At 45.6% G+C, this 24,399-nt stretch overlaps 1 protein-coding gene across 5 annotated transcripts in view; it reads left to right on the top strand.

Annotated features, from left to right (window-relative positions):
* atp2b3b (ATPase plasma membrane Ca2+ transporting 3b) overlaps positions 1–24,399 on the top strand; it is a 166,824-nt gene that overhangs the window by 96,933 nt on the left and 45,492 nt on the right. For all 5 annotated transcript variants that reach the window (XM_061988268.2, XM_061988235.2, XM_061988243.2 and 2 more), the window contains exons 18-19: positions 22,572–22,659; positions 22,730–22,836. In XM_061988268.2, coding sequence (XP_061844252.1) covers positions 22,572–22,659; positions 22,730–22,836 — 195 coding nt within the window. The remainder of the gene's footprint in view (positions 1–22,571; positions 22,660–22,729; positions 22,837–24,399) is intronic.

Here is a 24,399-nt window from a genome sequence, read left to right as displayed (position 1 = left end):
GGCCTACCACTTAATGACTGAGTTGCTGTTGTTCCCAAACTCTTCCATGTTCTTGTAATAAAGCCAACAGTTGACTTTGGAATATTTAGGAGCGAGGAAATTTCAAGACTGGATTTGTTGCGCAGGTGGGATCCTATGACAGGTCCACGCTGGAAATCACTGAGCTCCTGAGAACGGACCATTCTTTCACAAATGTTTGTAGAAACAGTCTCCATGCCTTGATTTTATACACCTGTGGACACCTGATTCTCAGCCTTTGGATCGGTGGCCAAATACTTTTGGCAATATAGCGTACGTATTGCATAATTATGCCTCATTTGTAGGTAGTTTGCCCAACCAGTCTACATGTGCTTTGTGGACTTGGAGAAGGCATTCGAAGTCCTGTGGGGCGTGCTCAGAGAGTATCGGGTATCGGACTGTCTGATTGTGGCGGTCCGCTCCCTGTATGATCAGTGTCAGAGCAGAGTAAGTCGGACCCGTTTCCAGTGAGGGTTGGACTACGCCAAGGCTGCCCTTTGTCACCGATTCTGTTCATAACTTTTATGGACAGAATTTTTAGGCGCAGTCAGGGCGTTGAGGGGATCCGGTTTGGTGGCTGCAGGGTTAGGTTTCTGCTTTTTGCAGATGATGTGGTCCTGATGGCTTCAACTGGCCAGGATCTTCAGCTCTCATTAAATCGGTTCGCAGCCGAGTGTGAAGCGACTGGGATGAGAATCAGCACCTCCAAGTCCGAGTCCATGGTTCTCGCCCGGGAAAGGGTGGAGTGCCATCTCCAGGTTGGGGAGGAGCTCTTGCCCCAAGTGGAGGAGTTAAAGTACCTAGGAGTCTTGTTCACGAGTGAGGGAAGAGTGGATCGTGAGATCAACAGGCGGATCGGTGCGGCGTCTTCAGTAATGCGGACGCTGTATCGATCCGTTGTGGTGAAGAAGGAGCTGAGTCGGAAGGCAAAGCTCTCAATTTACCGGTCAATCTACATTCCCATCCTCACCTATGGTCATGAGCTTTGGGTTATGACCGAAAGGACAAGATCATGGGTACAAGCAGCCGAAATGAGTTTCCTCCGCCGGGTGACGGGTCTCTCCCTTAGCGATAGGGTGAGAAGCTCTGTCATCCGGGAGGAACTCAGAGTAAAGCCGCTGCTCCTCCACATTGAGAGGAGCCAGATGAGGTGGTTCGGGCATCTGCTCAGGATGCCACCCGAACGCCTCCCTAGGGAGGTGTTTAGGGCACGTCCGACTGGCAGGAGGCTACGGGGAAGACCCAAGACACGTTGAGAAAACTATGTCTCCCGGCTGGCCTGGGAACACCTCGAGATCCCCCGGGAGGAGCGGGACGAAGTGGCTGGGGAGAGGGAAGTCTGGGCTTCTCTGCTTAGGCTGCTGCACCCGCGACTCGACCTCGGATAAGCGGAAGAAAATGGATGGATGGATGGATTGTAGGTATATTTTAGCTCATTTAATTTCCTTCACCGTATTTTTCGGATTATAAATCGCTCCGGAGTATACGTCGCACCGGCCGAAAATGCGTAATAAAGAAGGAAAAAAACATATATACGTCGCACTCGAGTATAAGTCGTATTTTTGGGGGAAATTTATTTGATAAAATCCAACACCAAGAATAGACATTTGAAAGGCAATTTAAAATAAATAAAGAATAGTGAAAAACAAACTGAATAAGTGTACGTTATATGACGCATAAATAACCAACTGAGAATGTGCCTGGTATGTTAACGTAACATATTATGGTAAGACTCATTCAAATAACTATAACATATAGAACATGCTATACGTTTACCAAGCAATCTGTCTCTCCTGATCGCTAAATCCGATTAAATCTTCTGCCTCGTTGTCGCTCCTGGTATGCGCTGCTACCGTCCTTTCTTTCTGCTGCTCAATCGCCGTTTTCTGCTGCATATTTCACTACGTCCAGCTTGTAATCTGCAGTATAAGATTTCCTTTTCGGTGCCATTTTTGTTCAGCCCTTCTCAGTTTTTTTTTAAATTATCCATTTTAATAGCTACGGCAGTAGCATATAGCAGTTAGCATCCCATGACCCACAATGCACTTCTGCCATGACCCTCCCTCGCCGAATTCTTTTTGGTTGACGTGTGTGGGACGATTGCTGACATTTGCTTCGTCTCTTCCGTGAATTAGATAAATAATTTTATTTGATATTTTACAGTAATGTGTTAATAATTTCACACATAAGTCGCTCCGGAGCATATGTCGCACCCACAGCCAAACTATGAAAAAAACTGCGATTTATAATCCGAAAAATACGGTACTTATGCCCTCTGTGTATTTAATTTATATTTGTATGCCTCATGACACATTATCTCTATGTGATAGTTTTTTGCGTGCCATGTTGTTCCAGACCACAGCAAACGTTACCCAACTGGCAAAGATTGTAATAAATCCATTAAAAGAAGACAACCTTCCGTTTCCTTTAACTCGGACATCTTTGGCTGACTAAGCTAGTAACTTGAACTGATGAAGCCTACTGAGGTATTGGTACCAGCTGCTAGACTGGAACTGACCAATCTAAGTCTAAGACTAGATCTGACCAATCTAAGTCTGAGACTAGATTTGACCAATCTAAGTCTAAGACTAGATCTGACCAATCTAAGTTTAAGGCTAGATCAGACCAATCTAAGTCTATGATCATGAAGTGATGAAGCCTAAGAGGCGAAACATCTTCTAAGACAAACCAAACAGTCCAGTTGCGATTGATTGAATGCCCTGAGATTAATATTTGTCAAACATTGTACACACTTTTGTGAAATGAAACATTTATAGGTCAAGTTTTATTGTGATCCAGAATTATTTCCCTGATCTGACAATTGCAAGCTGACCACAAATATATTAGCATATGAGAGTTGGCTTTTAAATGTTAGCTCTAAATGTAATGACACTTAAAGTTTCTGGCTCTGCATTCACGTTGCTAATTTTGTTCACACACTATTAACCCAAGAGATTCTTTTATGACACCATTAGGCTGGATTCTCCCCAAAATGTTATAGGAACATCATTAGAAGAACACCTACTCATCGTAAAAAGTAGCTTGTTAAAACGGCAGGGAGGAAGTTTGGCATAAACAGACAACAATAAAAACCCTCTTTAGTGGTGGTGCTAATGTGCGCTTTTGTCCTTTGCTAGAAAGCTGTAGATGAAGAGTAATTCCAGCTGCAAAGTATTTAGCAAATACACAAAACAATGCTGTCACCAGGACACTGGCCCAGTCAGAGCCTAGACCTAAATCTGGAATACTATAAAAAAAAAAAAAAAAAAGCTGTTACATTCTGTGAAGACGTTCTCCATATCAGGTTTTATCACCTGAAATCCAAACTTTGGATCGCCATTTTGATTGTTATGTTGAGTCTGGTCCTGACTCAACAAACTAGACGCTCGAGAATTCCCTTTGGTGCACACAACTGCGTGCATGTGCAACTAAACAACAGTTTCCTAGTCCTAGTTAGTACTGTACATCGTATTGTAATATATACAGTATATCTACAAGTTTCAATTTATTTCAATGGAATGAGCTGATTTGTGTTTTGAGTTACGAGCTCGGTTGTGGAATGACATTTTGCTTAAGTTGATGTATCGCTGTACTATATGTAATTAGGTATATGAATTGATTGATTAATTGAAACTTATATTAGTAGATTGCACAGTTCAGTACATATTCCATACAATTGACCACTAAATGGAAACACCCGAATAAGTTTTTCAACTTGTTTAAGTCGGGGTCCACGTAAATCAATTCATGGTACAAATATATACTATCATCATAATATAGTCATCACACAAGTTAATCATCAGAGTATATACACATTGAATTATTTACATTATTTACAATCTGAGGGGTGGGATGAGGAGGGGTTGATTGATAACAGCACTTCAGTCATCAACAATTGCATCATCAGAGAAAGGGACATTGAAACAGTGGACATCTGACTTGGTAGGATATGTACAGCGAGCAGAGAACATAGTGAGTTCAGATAGCATAAGAACAAGTATATACATTATAAATACATTTGATTATTTACATTTGGTTATTTACAATCCGGGGAGGTGGGATGTGGAAGGAGGATGTCACAATTCAATTACAAGTAGAACAGAGGAACCCAAGGATGCAGATGGAATGTGAGTAAATAGTTCTTTACTAACCAAAAAGCACTCACAACAATAGTCCAAATAGAATGTAACAAAAAGCGACGGTGCGAAAAAGAGCACCGTGACAAAAAGAACAAAAGCTAATATACAAAGCTAACTAAACTTGGGTCGGAGTTGCAAGACGTGCAAACTAACAAAGTACATACCAAGCTGGATGACACTGGAAATAGCCAAGAAGGTAAGAAGCATAAATACAAGGAGCATAGAAATCTTCATACAACAGGAGTCTAGGAGTGGAATTGCCGAGTACCATCCAGCTGAAAAGGTGCTGCTTAAATAGTGTGAGGCTGATTGGACACAGCTGTGCACGTCTCACAACTCCGCCCACAGGAAAAGACAGGAACTCTGGGAAGAAGACAAACAATAAGAACCAGGTCTGCTGCACCAACAAAGGCAAACTGAACACAAACCACAAGATGGCAGCAGGCGGTGACAGTATTCCCCCCCTAATCAACGGACGCCACCTGGCGGATCTCCTGGCTTACCGGGAAATCTATGATAGAAATCAGAAATTAGTGATTCATCAATAATAAGGGAACGTGAAATCCAAGAACGATCCTCTGGCGGGTAACCCTTCCAGTCAATCAGAAATTGCACCCCCCTACCCCGCTTCCTGGCGTCCAAAATGGTGTTGACAGTATAGGCTGGATGACCCTCCACCTGCTGAGGAGCTGGGGGAGACACTAGTGGAGGGCTAAGGTCGCTCGACTCAACGGGCTTTAGGCGGGAGACATGGTAGACCGGATAAGACTTAAAAGACTTGGGTACCTTGAGTCGAGCTGTGACGGGAGTGATCATCTGCTTCACCTCGTATGGTCCTATGAACCTAGGTGCCAGTTTCTTAGACTCTCCTGGCAGTGTAATGTCTTTAGATGATAACCAAACCTTCTGTCCGGGTTTGTAGTCGGGAGCTGGTCTGCGATGGCGATTTGCCATGATCTGGTTCCGACTGGCCGTACGAGACAAGGCGGCACGGGTATCACGCCACACACGGTGCACACGGCGCAGGAAGGTAGTCACGGAGGGAACTGTGCACTCGACCTCTTGAGAGGAGAAGATGGGAGGTTGGAAACCATGCACCACATGAAAAGGAGACAGGCCAGTAGATGAACAGATGAGGGTGTTACGGGCATACTCCACCCATGGGAGATAGGTGGACCACAGTGATGGATGCTGGTGACAAACACATCTCAGAGCCGCCCCTAAGTCCTGGTTGGCTCTTTCCGACTGTCCATTAGATTGTGGGTGGTACCCTGATGACATGCTGACAGTGGCCCCTAACAAGTTGCAGAAGGATCTCCATGTAGCGGATGAAAACTGAGGACCTCTGTCTGACACCACATCTATGGGGATCCCGTGAAGTCGAACCACATGGGTGACCAGAAGCTTGGCGGTCTCCAGGGAAGAGGGAAGTCTGCGAAGGGGGACAAAGTGTGTGAATTTAGAGAATCTGTCTACTATAGTGAGGATGACAGAAAAGCCCCTGGAGATGGGTAGACCTGTGACAAAGTCCAGAGCGATGTGCGACCATGGACGGGAGGGGATGGGAAGGGGCTGCAGCAACCCTGCAGGAGCTTGATGAGAAGCCTTGCTCCTGGCACAAACAGGGCATGCAGCCACAAACTTCTTAGTGTCGGTGTGAATGGTAGGCCACCAGAACCGCTGTGTGAGCAGGAACTCCGTGCGTCTGGCACCTGGATGGCAGGCAATCTTGGAGGTGTGAGCCCACGACAAGACCTCTGCACGTAGAGTTCTTGGCACAAAAAGGCGGCCAGGAGGACATCCAGCAGGTGATGGGGAGTCCTTGATAGCCTCTGACACACGTCTCTCTACCTCCCACTGTACTGCGCCAAGGATCCGGGACTGAGGAAGGATAGTCTCTGGGGGAGTGTCTTCTGTCGGAGGAGAGAACATCCTAGACAAGGCATCAGGCCTTCCATTGAGTGAGCCAGGGCGAAAAGTGATACAGAAGTCGAACCTTGTGAGGAAGAGGGACCACCGGGCCTGGCGGGGATTGAGACGCTGGGCAGAGCGGAGGTAGGCTAGGTTCCGATGATCCGTGTAAATGATGAAGGGGTGTTTGGCACCCTCCAGCCAGTGCCTCCATTCTTGAAGGGCGAGGATCACTGCCAGAAGCTCTCGGTTCCCGATATCATAGTTCCTCTCCGCAGGGGAAAGGCGTTTGGAGAAGAAGGCGCAGGGGTGCAATTTCTGATCGGAACTGGAATGCTGGGACAAAACAGCCCCTACCCCGGTGTCCGATGCGTCCACCTCGACAAAAAAGGGGAGATCAGGATTAGCGTGGACTAACACAGGAGCGGAGGTAAAAAGGCATTTAAGGCGTCGAAAAGCGTGGTCAGCCTCCGAAGACCACACAAAAGGAACCTTAGCGGACGTTAATTTATTTAACGGTTGAGCTACTTTACTGAAGTCCCTAATAAAACGCCGGTAAAAATTAGCAAACCCCAAAAACCTCTGCAGCAGCTTCCTGGAGGACGGTGTTGGCCAGTCTGCAACCGCTTGGACCTTAGCCGGGTCTGGCTTAACCTGCCCCCTCTCAACAATCAATCCCAAAAACGACACTGTGGGCGAATGAAAAGTGCACTTTTGGGGCTTGACAAATAAACGGTTCTCCAAAAGTCTCTGTAAGACCAAACGGACATGCTGATGGTGTAATTCAATGGAGCGTGAAAAAATAAGTATGTCATCCAAGTAGACTACCACAAAACGGCCTATCATGTCACGGAGTACATCATTAATTAAACATTGAAAAACACCAGAAGCATTTGTGAGGCCAAATGGCATGACGCAATATTCGAAGTGGCCAAGCGGTGTGTTAAAAGCAGTCTTCCATTCATCACCTTCACGAATGCGCACGAGGTGATACGCATTACGTAGGTCCAATTTCGTAAATACTACCGCCCCATGCAGGGGAGCAAATGAAGATTCTAGCAGTGGAAGAGGGTATTTATTCTTAATAGTAATCTTGTTAAGGGCTCGGTAGTCTATACACGGTCGCAACCCACCATCCTTCTTCTTAACAAAGAAAAACCCTGCCGCCACCGGAGCGGAAGAGGGACGAATGTGTCCGGCGGTGAGAGATGAGGAGATGTATTCCTCCATAGCCTGCTGTTCGGGGCGCAAAATATTATACAGCCGCGAAGAAGGTAGTGGAGACCCTGGAAGGAGGTCAATGGCACAGTCATACGGGCGGTGGGGGGGTAGCGACGTAGCCTGGTCTTTACAAAAAAACATCACTAAGGGAGTGATATTCGTCAGGAATCAGTGAAAGATCAGGGGGCTGAAGACTGGGAAGAATGACAGGCTTAGTAGGAGACGAAGCGGAACGCAAACAGTGACTATGACAGAAAATACTCCAATTAGTAATCTTAGGTGTGGTCCAGTCTATACTGGGACTGTGACGTCGCAACCATGGAATTCCAAGAACTACGGGTGCTGAACGAGAAGGCATTATCAGAAAATTAATCTCCTCACGGTGATTACCAGAAGTAAGGAGGGATGTGGCATGTGTCTGATGAGTAATATTAGCCAGGTGGCGCCCGTCAAGTGAGCTAACATTCTTAATACGTTCAATACACACAGAAGGAATATTTAAAGACTCCACAAGCCCACTGTCAATAATGTTCTCATCAGCCCCTGAGTCAATTAGTGCTTTAATAGGGCAAGAACCCCCCACCCATGACAGAGTACCTTCCACTTGAAGTCTTCCCACCGTAGAAGATGCAGACGTTGCCACAGGAGCATGCGGCGAAGGTGGCAAACTCCCCCGTGGAAGATCTCCGGTGGAAGTGGAACGGCCCCCCTTGGGGCGCGCAGGACAGCGAACAACGACGTGGTCTGCAGCTCCGCAGTACAGACATAGCTGCAACCTCAGCCGACGACTCCTCTCTGCTGATGACAGGCGGCTGCCACCCAGCTGCATAGGTATGGCCCCCTCTGGCCCCTCCTCCGGGGCACTGCAGTCAGAAAGCGGAAGCGACCACACCTGAGGCTTGGACGTAGATTGTGTGAAGCTGGTAGGTGACTGCCCTCTGGTGGGTGGAGGACCCCTCCCATTCTGGGCGTGTCGCTCTCGTAGGTGGTTGTCCAATCGGATCGAGAGCGAGATGAGCTCCTCGAGGGTCTGGGTCTCATCTCGGACAGCCAGCTCGTCTTGGATACGGGGGCTAAGACTAGCCAAAAATATTCCCCGTAATGCTCTCTCCCCCCAGCCACTCTCCGCTGCCAGGATCCCGAAGGAGACTGAATAGTCTGCCACAGAGGAGGACCCCTGGCATGTAGCGAGGAGGCGGCCTCCTGCCTCTCGTTCCCTCACTGGGTGATCGAAGACGCTGCGCAGCTCAGCAGAAAACAGGGGTAGGCTGGAACGAAGTTCGGGTTTGCTCTCACACACCTCCATAGCCCAGCGTGCTGCTCTTCCAGCCAGTAAACTGAGTACATATGCCACACGGGCGGAGTCTGTCGTATATGTGTGAGGCTGCTGTGCAAAAACTAAAGAGCATTGATATAAAAAAAGTCTGCATTGTCCAAAGTCCCCCTCATACCTGGGCGGATGTGGTATGCTGGGCTCCCTGGTAGGAAAACCCGATGTCGAGGGGAACGAGTAAGAAGAGATTCCAGCTGCGGGTTGAGTAGCCTCTGAGCCTGGGAGCGGGGGAGGGACCAACAAGCGTGTATGCATCTCCTGCACAAACGTTGTCAGGTTCAACAAAGTCTGTTCATGATCACTTATTCGTCGACCATGGGCCATGAGGGCCCGCTGGATCTGATTCTCATCTGCGGGTTCCATAATATGACTCGGCAATTCTGTCACAATTCAATTACAAGTAGAACAGAGGAACCCAAGGATGCAGATGGAATGTGAGTAAATAGTTCTTTACTAACCAAAAAGCACTCACAACAATAGTCCAAATAGAATGTAACAAAAAGCGACGGTGCGAAAAAGAGCACCGTGACAAAAAGAACAAAAGCTAATATACAAAGCTAACTAAACTTGGGTCGGAGTTGCAAGACGTGCAAACTAACAAAGTACATACCAAGCTGGATGACACTGGAAATAGCCAAGAAGGTAAGAAGCATAAATACAAGGAGCATAGAAATCTTCATACAACAGGAGTCTAGGAGTGGAATTGCCGAGTGCCATCCAGCTGAAAAGGTGCTGCTTAAATAGTGTGAGGCTGATTGGACACAGCTGTGCACGTCTCACAACTCCGCCCACAGGAAAAGACAGGAACTCTGGGAAGAAGACAAACAATAAGAACCAGGTCTGCTGCACCAACAAAGGCAAACTGAACACAAACCACAAGATGGCAGCAGGCGGTGACAGAGGAGGGTGTTAGTCAAGGGTTGAAGTTGCCTGGAGGTGTTGTTTTGGAGGATAGAGATGCACTTTCTTTTACCCCTGTTGGGAGTGCATAGAAGGAGAATGAGTTTAGACCTTTGTTAGATCGGAATCTGGGTTTAACGTGGTTTGTGGAACTCCCCCTGGTGTTGTGGTTATGGCGGTCATTTACGTTAAGGAAGTAGTACCATGTACTTCGGTATCAAGGAGGTGTAGCGGATTTTATAGACAAGGCTCAGTGCAAGTTGTTTTACTCGGTCCTCCACCCTGAGCCAGCCCACTTTGGAGAAGTGGGTTGGAGTGAGGTGTGATCTGGGGTGGAGGTCTAAAAGTAACCTGACTAGCTTGTTCTGGTATGTTTGGAGTCTAGATTTGAGGGTTTTGGAGGTGCTAGGGTACCAGGAGGTGCAAGCGTAATCGAAAAAGGGTTGAACGAGAGTTCCCGCTAGAATCTTCAAGGTTCTTTTGTCGACCAGAGAGGAGATTCTGTAGAGAAATCTTGTTCGTTGGTTGACCTTTCTGATTACCTTGGTTGCCATTTTATCACAGGAAAGATTAGCCTTTAGAATGAAACCTAGGTAGGTGACCTCATCTTTCCTGGTGATAACAATGTCACCCACTTTTATAGTGAAGTCACTGACTTTCTTGAGATTGATATGGGACCCAAATAGGATGGATTCCGTTTTACCTAAGTGTATGGATAGTTCATTGTCAGCGAGCCAGGTGCAAATACTAAGGAGTTCAGCACTGAGGATTTTTTCCACCTGTGACTTGTCCTTGCCGGATACCAGCAGGGCCAAGTCATCCGTAAACAGGAACAATTCCCAGTCGCATGCTGATGACATGTCATTTACGTATATTAGGAACAATAAAGGCCCTAATATACTGTCTTGGGGGACTCCACAGCTTACTGAGAGGGGGGGGACACGGTGCCGTTCACCTCTACCACCTGTTTCCTCCCCTCCAAGTAAGATTGCATCCAGCTCGATGAGGTTTTATCAAATCCGATTGCTCTGAGCTTATCCAACAGTATAGCGTGGTTTACGGTGTCAAAGGCCTTCTGAAGGTCCAGTATGACCATGCCGCAGTATTTGCCCGCGTCCACCTCATGTTTGATGTGGTCGGTCAGATAGAGAAGGCATGTGTCAGTGGAGTGCGGCTGTGCGCAACCCGAGGATACCTGGTTCAATCCCCACCTAGTACCAACCTCGTCATGTCCGTTGTGTCCTGAAGGCACTTCACCCTTGCTCCTGATGGGTGCTGGTTAGCGCCTTGCATGGCAGCTCCCTCCATCAGTGTGTGGATGTGTGTGTGAATGGGTAAATGTGGAAGTAGTATCAAAGCGCTTTGAGTACCTTGAAAGTAGAAAAGCGCTATACAAGTACAACCCATTTATTTATTTATTTATTATTTCTGAAGACGGATTGGAATTTGTACATGAGTTTATTAGTAGCAAGGTATCTATCGACCTGTTCATAAACTATTTTTTCCATTACTTTCGAAATGGAACTGAGAATAGAAACAGGTCGGTAGTTACCAAATTCTAATTTGCTACCTTTGTTGAAAAGGTGGGTTACTCTTGCTATCTTGAAATCCTTGGTTACTTGGCCTTGTTTAATTGAGAGGTTAATTATGTGTGTGATGATAGGAGCAATGGTGGTAGCAGAGTCCCTGAGAAATCTGGAGGGAATATTGTCAAGGCCGGTGGCCTTGTTTAGGTGGAGCGCGCTCAATTTATTAAGCACCTCGCCAGCTGAGACCATTTCTAATTTGAAATTGTTGTTGATTACTCCTAGCTTTCTGTAGAAGGCTTTAATGTGTTCTACACCAAAACGGCCAGAGTGGTGGGACAGCTTGTTAACTAGAGTTATGGCTATGCTGGTGAAAAAGGTGTTGAGTCTGCTTGCTACCTCCATTTTGTCTGTAATGAGGGAGTCACCCTCCTTGATGTTGATGTTGGTGAGTCTGGTTTTAAGTTTCTGGCTGCATCCAGAAGAAGCTGGTTGTTGAGAATTTTCCAGAGCTCACGTAGCTTATTTGTGTTTTTCTCTATTTTATCGTTAATGTAATTTTTTTTTAAGGATTTAGTCAGGTTGTTTGCCTTATTTCTTAATTTATTGCATTGCTTTTTGAGTGTTGAAAGGAGTGATTTGAGGTTGTTATTATTGGGTTGTTTATCTACTTCGGTTTTACACTTTTGGTATTCGGAGTATTTTCTGTTTCTGTCTTTTATGGCAGCTAATAGGTCTGGATTCATCCATGGTTCGGAGCGGGCTTTGATCCTGACTGTTCTCACGGGAGCCATATCATTTAGCATCGCTAGGAACGCTGTTTTGAAGCGATCCCAAGCGTCTTCGACCAGGTTGCTCGTGAGCACAGGGGACCAGTCCCACTCACCTAATTTAAGGTTCAATTTTATCACTGGAGTATGTTTTAAGGGATCTGGATTGAGCTGTTATGTGGCCATTGGCTTTGGGTTTAGTTATTTTGCGGGTGCAGAAGGTTAGATAGTGGTCGCTAAGACCACAGATCATGACCCCACTATTTTTTATGTTATGCCGGTCTGATGTGAGAATGAGATCTATGGTTGATTGGGTGGAATCACACACCCTTGTGGGTAGTGTTATTAGCTGAGAGAGGCCGTGCAGATTACAAAGCTTGCTGTAAGATTTGAAGACAGGCGCATCTCTGCGTTGAATATCTGTGTTCAGATATCCAGTTATAATTTTCTCCACGTTGTCTACCCCAGCTAAGCACTCCTCGAGAGCACCATAGAAATCACTCTGATTAGGGGGTCTGTATACAGTCCCTATCAGTACCGGCTTAGCGTTTGTGAATTTGATTTCTGCCCACACAGATTCAAGGTTATTGTGGTTAAGATCAGTGCAAGTTATGTATTTTATATCCTGGTGAATATACATACAAACACCACCATCATGTTTATTCCTGTCCTTTCTGATAACCGAAAAGTTTTCTATGTCTATCTCTGAGTCAGAAACACTTTGATCTAATGTAGTTTCAGAGAAACACAGGATTTTTACCTTATTGTTGTGGAACATTTCTCTGATTTGAAAATGTCATAACACGGTTATTGTGACCAAAATTATCAACATTATTGTTGTTATGTAAGTATTGTTGAATGTGCTCAAAAAGTACATATACACACACACTCAAATATTTTGACCAAGTTAATAAAACATTTTTTTCAAACCAATATAAACAGACACACTGCTAGAAAAGTCACCATTTTGCATGTTTAGTGTTTCTTATGCTTCAATGATAGTGTTTTAGTCTTAGTATTTCATCTGTTTTAATGGCTAGCCTTTTAGTGTTTAAAATATAGGTTTGTACTGCAGCACTTTAAGATTTATTTAAATGAAAAGTGCGCAACAAATAAAATAATTTATTTATTATTTCTGTGCATCCTACACTTTTCAGCAGTCCTTGAATGCCCCTTAAAAATGTTGTATTCCTCTGTTAGAGAGAATATCTTAGTTTCTCAGACAGTAATGTGTTTATATAAGTTTAGATTGGCGTATGTCCTTTCTTAATGGGGAAATACATTAGTGTCTCTTTTTTTCATGTTACCATTTAAGCTAGCGTTTGTGTATTTTTAGAGTGCAATTATCAATCATGGCTTTTCTATCATTTTGATTTAAAACATTAATACTAACCATCATGAGTTTGATGGTTCAATGTGCACAATTGAATGGGTAATGGGGAAAGACGTTAATATCTCTTGTTTTCATGTTAGCATTTAAGCTAGCGAGCTAGTGCAGGTCAGTGTGTGAGTTTTTTTAAAATGCAATTATCAATCATGGCTTTTCCCCCGTTTTCATTTAAAACATTAATACTAACCGTTGCGGTTACAATTACTACAGTTTATTGTTACATTCCTAACTGTAATACATATAAGACATTAATGAGACTTAATTCAAAACTTGGGCAGCACGGTGGAAGAGGGGTTAGTGCGTCTGCCTCGCAATACAAAGGTCCTGAGTAGTCGTGAGTTCAATCCCGGCCTTGGGATCTCTCTGTGTGGAGTTTGCATGTCCTCCCCGTGACTGCGTGGGTTCCCTCCGTGTACTCCGGCTTCCTCCCACCTCCAAAGACATGCACCTGGGGATAGGTTGATTGGCAACACTAAATTGTCCCTAGTGTGTGAATGTGAGTGTGAATGTTGTCTGTCTATCTGTTTTGGCCCTGCGATGAGGTGGTGACTTGTCCAGGGTGTAAGCGCCTTCCGCCCAATTGTAGCTGAGATAGGCTCCAGCGACCCCCGGGAATAAGCGGTAGAAAATGGATGGATGGATGGAATTTAAAACTTAATCTAGGCCAAAAATATGTCAAAATTGCTTTAAAAGACGAAATGGGGTGGAATAATAAACGTCGGTATTTAATTGTATTTCCTGGTGAGCCTGTTGAAAAATCTGAGCACTACTGCCACCTAGCGGGTGGTTTGTGTATTGTTCAAACATTCAAATGACGCTAATACTGGAAGTCCCCCTGGCCCTCAGGGGGACAGTGAGATCCCAACTTTTTGAGAAACACTGGCCTGGATTAAAAAAAAAAACCTTTAGTACTTCCCTCACTCTATTGCAGTTAGTCCAAAATGCTGCTGCTCGCCTTTTAACTGGCAGAAAAAACATGAGCGCATTTCCCCTATTTTAGCATCTCTTCACTGGCTTCCAGTTCATTTTAGAAATAATTTTAAAATGGTTTGTTTTTAAATATTTTAACGCAGTGATTCTCAAACTGTGGTATGCGGGCTCCATCTAGTGGCACACCAAAGAATCACTTGATTAAATATTTGTGTAATGTTACAGTGGCCACAAATATTAAATATACTTGTTAAATAAAACCTCTGCCTTGTTCTTAAAGAATACATGGGCCCACTACGCTACTGTATTTTAATGTTGGTCATCATGGTGGTACTTGGAGAGCCAAGTGTTTTCTCAGGTCGTACTTGGTGAAAAAAGTTTGAGAATCACTGTCTTAGCGAATTAGCGCCACAATATATTTCAGACCTTTTCCAAATCGACGCACTCACAAGGTCTCTGAGGTCTGCTGATCAATTTCTCCTATTGTCCCAAAAACACGGTTAAAATCTAGAGGGGATCGTGCGTTTTCCGCTGTGGCTCTGAAATGAGATTCCTCTTGTTAATCAGACGTCTCCCTCTTTAATGAGTTTTAAATCCCGGCTTAAAACATATTTTTACTCTTTGGCTTTCAAACCAGCATGAGAGTTGTGTGAGCTTAGTCTATTTTACTTTTTTTAATTTTACGTATGTATTCTCTTTTTTAGTTAAAGGTGTCATATTATGATTTTATTCTGTTTTTAAAACACTTAATTGGAATCTATTAAACATGTAATGATGGTTCTTTGGTCAAAATTGTGCATAGATTTTTTTTTCAGACTTACCTTCAAGCCACTTTTCGGCTGCCTTCGAAGCCATGGTTGTTAGATGCAAATGAAGCCTTCCTTCACGCCCCCTCATGCTGACTAGCCTTTTGTCCTCGCCGTGGCAGCCTTGTTTACTGCAGTAACCTAGTTGTTTTTGTGTTATGTTTTGCTAAGACCGTACGGAATATGTAGCTGTGTCATCGGATTGTAGTTGTGTCATTGGATTGTAGTTGTGTCATCGGATTTGCGGTCTCATGTTTTGGACAATCGGGTGAAGAGAGGGGCGGAGCTTTCTACTGATCACCACCTGGTAGTGAGTTGGCTGCGATGGTGGGGGAGGATGCCGGACAGACCTGGCAGGCCCAAACGGATTGTGAGGGTCTGTTGGAACGCCTAGCAGAGTCTCCTGTCAGAGAGAGTTTCAATTCCCGTTTCCGGAAGAACTTTGAACATGTCACGAGGGAGGTGCTGGACATTGAGTCCAAGTGGACGATGTTCCGTACCTCTATTGTCGAGGCGGCCGATTGGAGCTGTGGCCGCAAGGTGGTTGGTGCCTGTCGTGGCGTAATCCTAGAACCCGCTGGTGGACGCCAGCGGTGAGGGATGCCGTCAAGCTGAAGAAAGAGTCCTATTGGGTTCTTTTGGCTCATAGGACTCCGGAGGCAGCGTACAGGTACCCACAGGCTAAGCGGTGTGCGGCTTCAGCGGTCGCGGAGGCAAAAACTCAGACATGGGAGGAGTTCGGGGAAGCCATGGAAAACGACTTCCAGACGGCTTCGAAGCGATTCTGGACCACCATCCGCCGCCTCAGGAAAGGGAAGAAGTGCAATGTCAACACCATGTATGGTGAGGATGGTGTTCTGCTGACCTCGACTGCGGATGTTGTGGATAGGTGGAGGGAATACTTCGAAGACCTCCTCAATCCTACCAACACGTCTTCCTATGAGGAAGCAGTGCCTGGGGAATCTGTAGTGGGCTCTCCTATTTCTGGGGCTGAGGTTGCCGAGGTAGTTAAAAAGCTCCTCGTGGCAAGGCCCCGGGGGTGGATGAGATCCGCCCGGAGTTCCTTAAGGCTCTGGATGCTGTGGGGCTGTCTTGGTTGACAAGACTCTGCAACATCGCGTGGATATCGGGGTGGTTCCTCTGAAATGGGAGACCGGGTTGGTGGTTCCTCTCTTTAAGAAGGGGAACCGGAAGGTGTGTTCCAACTATCGTGGCATCACACTCCTCAGCCTTCCCGGTAAGGTCTATTCAGGTGTACTGGAGAGGAGGCTATGCCGGATAATCAAACCTCGGATTCAGGAGGAACAGTGTGGTTTTCGTCCTGGTCGTGGAACTGTTGTAACGACCTGGTCGCATTGTGATGCGGGTGTGGTTCTCCCAGGGATGCAGACGGCTTTGGACACAGCTTGCAGGTAGGAATATGATTTATTTAACATATAAATCATACGATGAATAAACAAAAGACATACACGTAGCACAAAAGGCAAAACAAAAGGGCTAGCGTGGGAGCTAGTAAACCAAAATAGCCTAGCGTGAAAACTAGCAGCTAAGGAACATGAAATAAACGTCGTCATCAGTTGTATGGGAACAAACTAGGAAGCCAGACCGAGTGAGGCCAGGGCAAACACTAAATAGCCCTCTGATTAGTGCCCGGGCAACAGGTGCGCGTCCCGAACACTAACCAGAGGCAGGTGAATGTAATCGGTTGACATGGCAACTGAAAACAAACAAAATCAAGGTGCTGAAAACACGTGACTCAAACATAAACAAACTATGATCCGGGCAGCGGATCGTAACAGTACCCCCCCCCCCTTAAAGGACAGATTCCAGGTGTCCCTTGACACAAAATAAAACTAGAACCCAAAAAACAAGAAACAGTTCAAGAGTCAAGGGAGGGCGGAGGGAGGATTTGGTGGTGGGTCGCCAGGCCACGTGTCCCCGAATCCACCGGGGAAGAGTCAGGAGGCGGCGGCGAGTGGAACGCCGCTGCCGCAGGCGAGGCGGACAACCACGGAAAGGCCACATTCGTGGCTGCCGAGAAGGTGGGCGTGAGTGGCGCCAGAAGTTCAGCAGCCGGAGAGTTCTAAGTCTATGTCTCGGGTGTCGCTGCTGTTTACGCCACTGGCGTCCATACACAAACCTCAGAGAGCGCCGCTTGCGCAGCAAGACCACTCGAGATCGCTGAGACGACGATGAGGGCAAGGAAGGTGGCGGCGTCCTGGAAAAGCCCACCGGAGACGAGGAGAGAGCAGACGTCGCCGTGGAAGCAGGAGGAGTCGTCGTCGCCGTGGAAGCAGGAGGAGTCGTCGTCGCCGTGGAAGCAGGAGGAGACGTCGTCGTCGCGGCCGCGGGTGCAGGTTCTGGTGCTAGTCTTTGCGCTGGTGTGGGAACCAGCCGTGGAGCCGGCGCTGGTGTGGGAACCAGTCGTGGAGCCGGCGCTGGTGTGGGAACCAGCCGTGGAGCCGGCGCTGGTGTGGGAACCAGCCGTGGAGCCGGCGCTGGTGTGGGAACCAGCCGTGGAGCCGGCGCTGGTGTGGGAACCAGCCGAGGAGCCGGCGCTGGTGTGGGAACCAGCCGAGGAGCCGGCGCTGGTGTGGGAATCAGCCGAGGAGCCGGCGCTGGTGTGGGAACCAGCCATGGAGCAGGCGCTGGAGTGGGAACCAGCCTTGGAGCCGGCGCTGGAGTGGGAACCAGCCTTGGAACTTGGCATGGTGGAGCTTGACGTGGTGGAGCTTGGCGTGGTGGAGGTACAGGAGACGAAGCTTGGTGTGTCAGCCGAGGTGCAGGAACAGGTGCAGATGCTAGCCGAGGTGCAGCTGGATGTGGCCTAGCTGGCGGTAGTGGCTTAGCAGGCCGAAGGACTGGTGGCGGTGGCCGTGCAGGAGGTTGCGGCTTATCACGCTGAAAGACTGGTTGCGGTTTAGCACGCCGAAAGACTGGTGGCGGTGGCCGTGCAGGAGGTTGCGGTTTAGCACGCCGAAAGAATGGTGGCGGTGGCCGTGCAGGAGGTTGGGGCTTAGCACGCCGAAAAACTGGTGGCGGTGGCCGTGCAGGAGGTTGCGGTTTAGCTGAGCGCAGTGGTGCCACCCCACTAGCACAGTTCCCAGTACTAGCCCCCCCCTCAAGACGCGGATACCAGACGCGCTCTTTGTGGTTTGGAACCGTCTTCAAGGGTGGGTGGGGGGAGGTAAGGAGGGGGGTATACTCCTCCTTTTTAAATTGTCCTAATTGTCTATTCTCACCCCCCACTTGAAATTGGGTGGGAGAACAGGGGGAAAAATTATGTGCAGTGGGCGGGGCAATAGTCACTGGGGGCGGAACCAAAGTCACTGGAGGTGGAATTTCAAAATCAGAAAGTGACTGACTAGACTTGAACTTAGCAAAAATGTCCTGATAATGTTTTATCTTAGAATAAAAGTCATTTGGAATTGGCTGACAGAAAGAATTAGAAGATGGAAAAAAAAATTCTTGCTCAATGACGTCATCAGAAGTGGGCGGAGTTACCTCTTCGGGGGGCGCCAATGAAATGACGTCATTGTTGCAACTGTCCATGTGACTGACAGCCCAATCGGAGAAATGTTTGGCGAAGTGGTCGATTGGGTTGCCAAACATCTGAGGAGGGGAAGTTTGAGCTGAATGTAGCTTGCTGTGTACCAGTGGAGGAGTCTGAGGGAGTGGCGCGTCTTGGCAGCAAAGTGAAGACCTCTTGGGCGGCTTCCGTCTTTGCTGACGCGTTCGGTACTGCGGGGGTGTGGCGATGTCCTCGGGCCAAACGGAGTGGATTGGGACCAGCTTTCCGTTAGGACCCCATATCAGGTCCTGGCGCTCCGAGGGGGAATAGCGAAGAGTTTCCGCCTCCATCGCTCGCAACACCTCCCACGTACCTTCGTCGAACTCCTCGATGGCCGCCGCGGGAGAATTGTTATTTGCTGGCTTCCTACTGTAACGACCTGGTCGCATTGTGATGCGGGTGTGGTTCTCCCAGGGATGCAGACGACTTTGGACACAGCTTGCAGGTAGGAATATGATTTATTTAACATATAAATCATATGATGAATAAACAAAAGACATACACGTAGCACAAAAGGCAAAACAAAAGGGCTAGCGTGGGAGCTAGTAAACCAAAATAGCCTAGCGTGAAAACTAGCAGCTAAGGAACATGAAATAAACGTCGTCATCAGTTGTATGGGAACAAACTAGGAAGCCAGACCGAGTGAGGCCAGGGCAAACACTAAATAGCCCTCTGATTAGTGCCCGGGCAACAGGTGCGCGTCCCGAACACTAACCAGAGGCAGGTGAATGTAATCGGTTGACATGGCAACTGAAAACAAACAAAATCAAGGTGCTGAAAACACGTGACTCAAACATAAACAAACTATGATCCGGGCAGCGGATCGTAACAACTGTGGATCAGCTCTATACTCTCGGCAGGGTCCTTGAGGGTGCATGGGAGTTTGCCCAACCAGTCTACATGTGCTTTGTGGACTTGGCGAAGGCATTCACTGTGGGGAGGGCTCAGAGAGTATGGGGTAACGGACTGTCTGATTGTGGCCGTCCGCTCCCTGTATGATCAGTGTCAGAGCTTGGTCCGCATTGCCGGCAGTAAGTCGGACCCGTTTCCAGTGAGGGTTAGACTCTGCCAAGGCTGCCCTTTGTCACCGATTCTGTTCATAACTTTTATGGACAGAATTTGTAGGCGCAGTCAGGGCGTTGAGGGTATCTGGTTTGGTGATTGCAGGATTAGGTCTCTGCTTTTTGCAGATGATGTGGTCCTGATGGCTTCATCTGGCCAAGATCTTCAGATCTCACTGGAACGGTTCGCAGCCGAGTGTGAAGCGACTGGGATGGGAATCAGCACCTGCAAGTCCGAGTCCATGGTTCTCGCCCGGAAAAGGGTGGAGTGCCATCTCCGGGTTGGGGAGGAGATCTTTCCCCAAGTGGAGGAGTTCAAGTACCTCTGAGTCTTGTTTACGAGTGAGGGAAGAGTGGATCGTGAGGTCGACAGGCGGATCGGTGCGGCGTCTTCAGTAGTGTGGACGCTGTATCGATCCGTTGTGGTGAAGAAGGAGCTGAGCCGGAAGGCAAAGCTCTCAATTCCCATCCTCACCTATGGTAATGAGCTTTGGGTTATGACCGAAAGGACAAGATCACGGGTACAAGCGGCCGAAATGAGCTTCCTCCGCCGGGTGGCAGGGCTCTCCCTTAGAGATAGGGTGAGAAGCTCTGTTATCCGGGAGGAGCTCAAAGTAAAGCCGCTGTTCCTCCACATCGAGAGGAGCCAGATGAGGTGGTTCGGGCATCTGCTCAGGATGCCACCCGAATGCCACCAGCTATGTCATTTTTACTTGACTTTCACCACAACACAACATCCCAGATGATATAGCGAAATCAGAAGCTTGCCGAGGTTTGTTTTCAGCCCTAGCAGGGGACAACGCAGGGGACAGAAAGTAAGAAAGCTGCAAATCTGGTACTATACGCTAAGGTTAAACTTCTATCGAGTCATTATCGCTCCAATGCTAGACCTGGATGTTCACACGTGTATATTGACCATAAAATGCCTTTCTGTTCTGTATCATGTTAATACTTTTACTACACTGCTGCGTCGAGACCTTGTAAACAATAGAGGCCCGAGCCGGCTATACAGTTAGCAATGCTACAACCTCTTTGCTACTTCATTGTTTGCAAGGCTCGCAAACGTAATAACGGATTATAAAACTAACAGGTCCATTGCCAAACACAGTAGGCACTGATCCAATTAAAAATGGGTTTTAGAAAATGTTTTCTTTATTTTGCCGGAGGATGGTGATGCGTTGACTTATAGTAGAAGGCTAAGCTGGCTACACAACAACTCAAGCTAACTTGAGCTAACTATAATGTGTATATATACTGTATATGTATCAAACAAGCATAACAGGCAGAGAATAGCTCAGCAATCTCTTTTTTATCCGAACACATCAACAGCCAGCTTAAAGGGGAACTGCACTTTTTTCTGAATTTTGCCTATCGTTCACAATCATTATGAAAGACAGATGTATTTTATTTTTAAATCCATTCTAACTCGTAAATAAATGTAAATAAAAGTCTACTTACAGCGGAGCCAATGAGAAGTCTTCTATTCCGCCCATAAAACCCTATAAAAAACAATTCAAAAAGCGCCAACAATACTCCTTCTACATTTGGTGACTTGAATATTAACCAAGTATTGGTAATATTGTTATTATAATTATTATTATTATTATTATGCTATTTTATCCTGCACTACAATGAGCTAATGCAACGAAATTTCGTTCTTATCTGTACTGTAAAGTTCAAATTTGAATGACAATAAAAGGAAGTCTAAGTCTCTAAGTCTATAAGCGCTAACCTAGATAAACTATTTATAGCGGCGCCGTGATCACAAGCTTCAGTGCAAATATTAGCATGATCGACTGATCAGCTGCTTCCTCTTTTCCTTGCTCGTCACACTTTATTGTAGATCATATACCATGCCTCTCACCTGGATAGTAGAAGGCTGAGGACGTATTCCGACAAATTGGTACACTTTTGAAAAATCATTCTTTATTTTGCCAGAGGATGGTGACGCTGTTGACTTATAGTAGAAGGCTAAGCTGGCTACACAACAACTCAAGCTAACATTGCTAACGTATCATTCACACATTTCTAACCCACTGTTATTACTTACTGTTTCTTTTTCTCCTCCATTGCCATAAATAGTACGGTAGTCACGGACACTGACGTTAAAAGTAGTTTTCTCGGAAAATCCATCTTTTTGTGAAATCTTGTGGCTGAAGCAAAACTAATCTTGGCACACACTCAAAGCGACTTATTTTACAGTTAAAGGCACATTGCCACAGATCATAGAAGTTAAAAGTAAGGCACTTTTGTTACTTCAGATGAGGCTGAAAGTTTGTGTAGTGACTTGTGCTGCTTAAAGCGACCAACAACAGAGCATTTTCTTTTGAGGAAGTGTGAGGAAAGGCGAGATTGTTTCATAAATAACTCCACAATGCCTCCACGGTTTGATTTCCAATTTTCGGGACTTGTGCAGATCTCAAATACACATAAGCAGGTAGCAATAGGTAAGTAAAGTTGGTTTTGCATGATAGGGAACCTTTGAATGTATTTTTTACACTTGACTGACGTTAGTTTTATCCTGCTTTTAAATGTGTCTTGTGAAATGTTTATTGTTAATTTGAAATGTGCTTTATAAATAAAGTGGATTGGATACAAACCGCAAAGCCACAAAATACCACAAAATTGTTTTGTTTTTTTACCTGACCATTCTGTTCTTTCCAAGCTGCGCTATGCCACGGTCTGTTGAGACGTGGAATGCGCTTCCATGTGTTATTTGGATATTCTCATCTCATGCGACCTCTAAAATAGCAATATTCTCCTAAGTGCATTCCTTGAAAGCCTTCGGCTGAGCACAACTCCTAATGGGAGGAGCAGCTCCTCATTAGCACAGTGCACTTTTCACCACATTGAGTACAAGTCATTATTTTTCAAGAGCCCTACCATATATGCTGGATTTGATCACAAGAGTGGTTAGAGAACAACATATTTTCTATTTCTGATTCAATAATGGGAAATGTTATCTATTGTGTGTCCCCCTCTCCTTATCATGCAGATTGAACAAGAACGCATCGATAAAATCTGGCCTAAACTGCGCGTGTTGGCTCGCTCTTCGCCAACAGACAAACACACTCTTGTCAAAGGTGAGTTGGTGTCCATCTGTCAAAGCGAACACGCACACCTGGACATTCCATCTCTCTGTCCTTCCTGTAGGCATCATTGACAGCAGCGTCCTTGAACAGAGGCAAGTGGTCGCAGTGACAGGCGATGGAACCAACGATGGACCAGCTCTGAAGAAGGCTGATGTCGGCTTCGCTATGGTAATAGACGTTCATCTTTTTGTTTTTTTTCCCATCAATTTCTACTAGGACTGAGCAATATAGCTGAAAACTGTATCGTAATATAGGTGTTTTATATCGGCCGATATTGATAATTATTGACAATTTTATGGTCTATCGAAAATAAGGAGCAGGAGAAAAATATGTGAAATGTAAAAATGTTTATTTCCTCTGATTATAATCCCCTCAGCTATCAAGGCAAATCACAAAGCGCAGTACATAACGTAGGTGAATTAAAATTAAACAATTAAATTAAAACAACGGGGGCAACATCATAAAAAGGAAATAAGAAAAAGGAAAGGAAATGTTAACACAAGCATGGAAAACAATCAATGTAAACATGAGTCTAAAATCACATTGAACACTTAAATGAAGGCGTAAAATAAGAAACACTTAAGAAATGCTTTATAAAGTGTAATAAAATTAATTGGTTCTTGAACATGGTTCGGCAACTGAAACGTTGGTATAGTGGAACAGGTTTCCCCATAAGAAACAATGTAAACATGAACAATTGGTTCTAGCCTCGACAAAAGTCCCTATTTTATATTGAAAAATGCACACTTTAAAGACACTATAATATGTATATACAGTATACTGTATATGTATCAAACCAACATAACGAGCAGGGAATGGATCAATAATGTATTTTTTATCCAAACAAATCAACAGCCAGCTTAAAGGGGAACTGCACTTTTTTTGGAATTTTGCCTATCGTTCACAATCATTATGAAAGACATGACTACAGATGTATTTTTTTAAATGCATTCTAACTTGTAAATAAACGTAAATAAAAGTCTGCTTACTGCGGAGCCAATGAGAGGTCCTCTATTCCGCCCATAAAACCCAATAAGAAACAATTCAAAAAGCGCCAACAATACTCATTCTACATTTGGTGACTTGCATATTAACCAAGTATTAGTGTTATTGTTATTATAAATGCTAACAGAGACCAATTATTTATAGCGGCGCCGTGATCACTTCCTGTGTGCCTATGTTGACATCATCGACTAATCAGCTGCTTCCTCGTTTCCTTGCTCGTCAAACTTTATTGTTGATTATAAATCATACCTCGCACCTGGATAGTAGAAGGATGAGGGCGTATTCCGACAATTTGGTACACTTTGACAGCCAATTTAGACCCAGAAATGGTGAGAACAGCACGAAAAAACGCTTGGTTGCCTTTTGTTTGTGAGAATTATGAGTCATTTTTCATCTAAATGGGAATATATGAGCATCCTAGCAGATGGCATCCTAATGACAGCAGACCTTGTACAGTAATTAATGTTTTATTATGTTTGTTAGCTCTCATGTCATGAAGTCTGCAGTGAGTAATAATCAGTGATGTAGAAACGTAATGCGTTTTTTAAATAATGCTTAAAATGATCAAAATACGTAAATATGAAATGTTATTATAAATGATATTACATTACAAATATACTTACATCATTATATAAAACCTTAACAGAGGTGTTTGGATGTTTTTAAAGGGCTTTTTAGGTAGAATAGATCAGCTTTCTATGGACTCTATTGTAAGCTGAGTTTTGA

This window comes from Nerophis lumbriciformis, linkage group LG01 (genome assembly GCF_033978685.3).
Source record: "Nerophis lumbriciformis linkage group LG01, RoL_Nlum_v2.1, whole genome shotgun sequence".
In the NCBI taxonomy this organism is placed as follows: domain Eukaryota; kingdom Metazoa; phylum Chordata; class Actinopteri; order Syngnathiformes; family Syngnathidae; genus Nerophis; species Nerophis lumbriciformis.
Note: the sequence above shows the minus strand (reverse complement) of the source record. Positions and strands in the feature narration are given on the sequence as shown.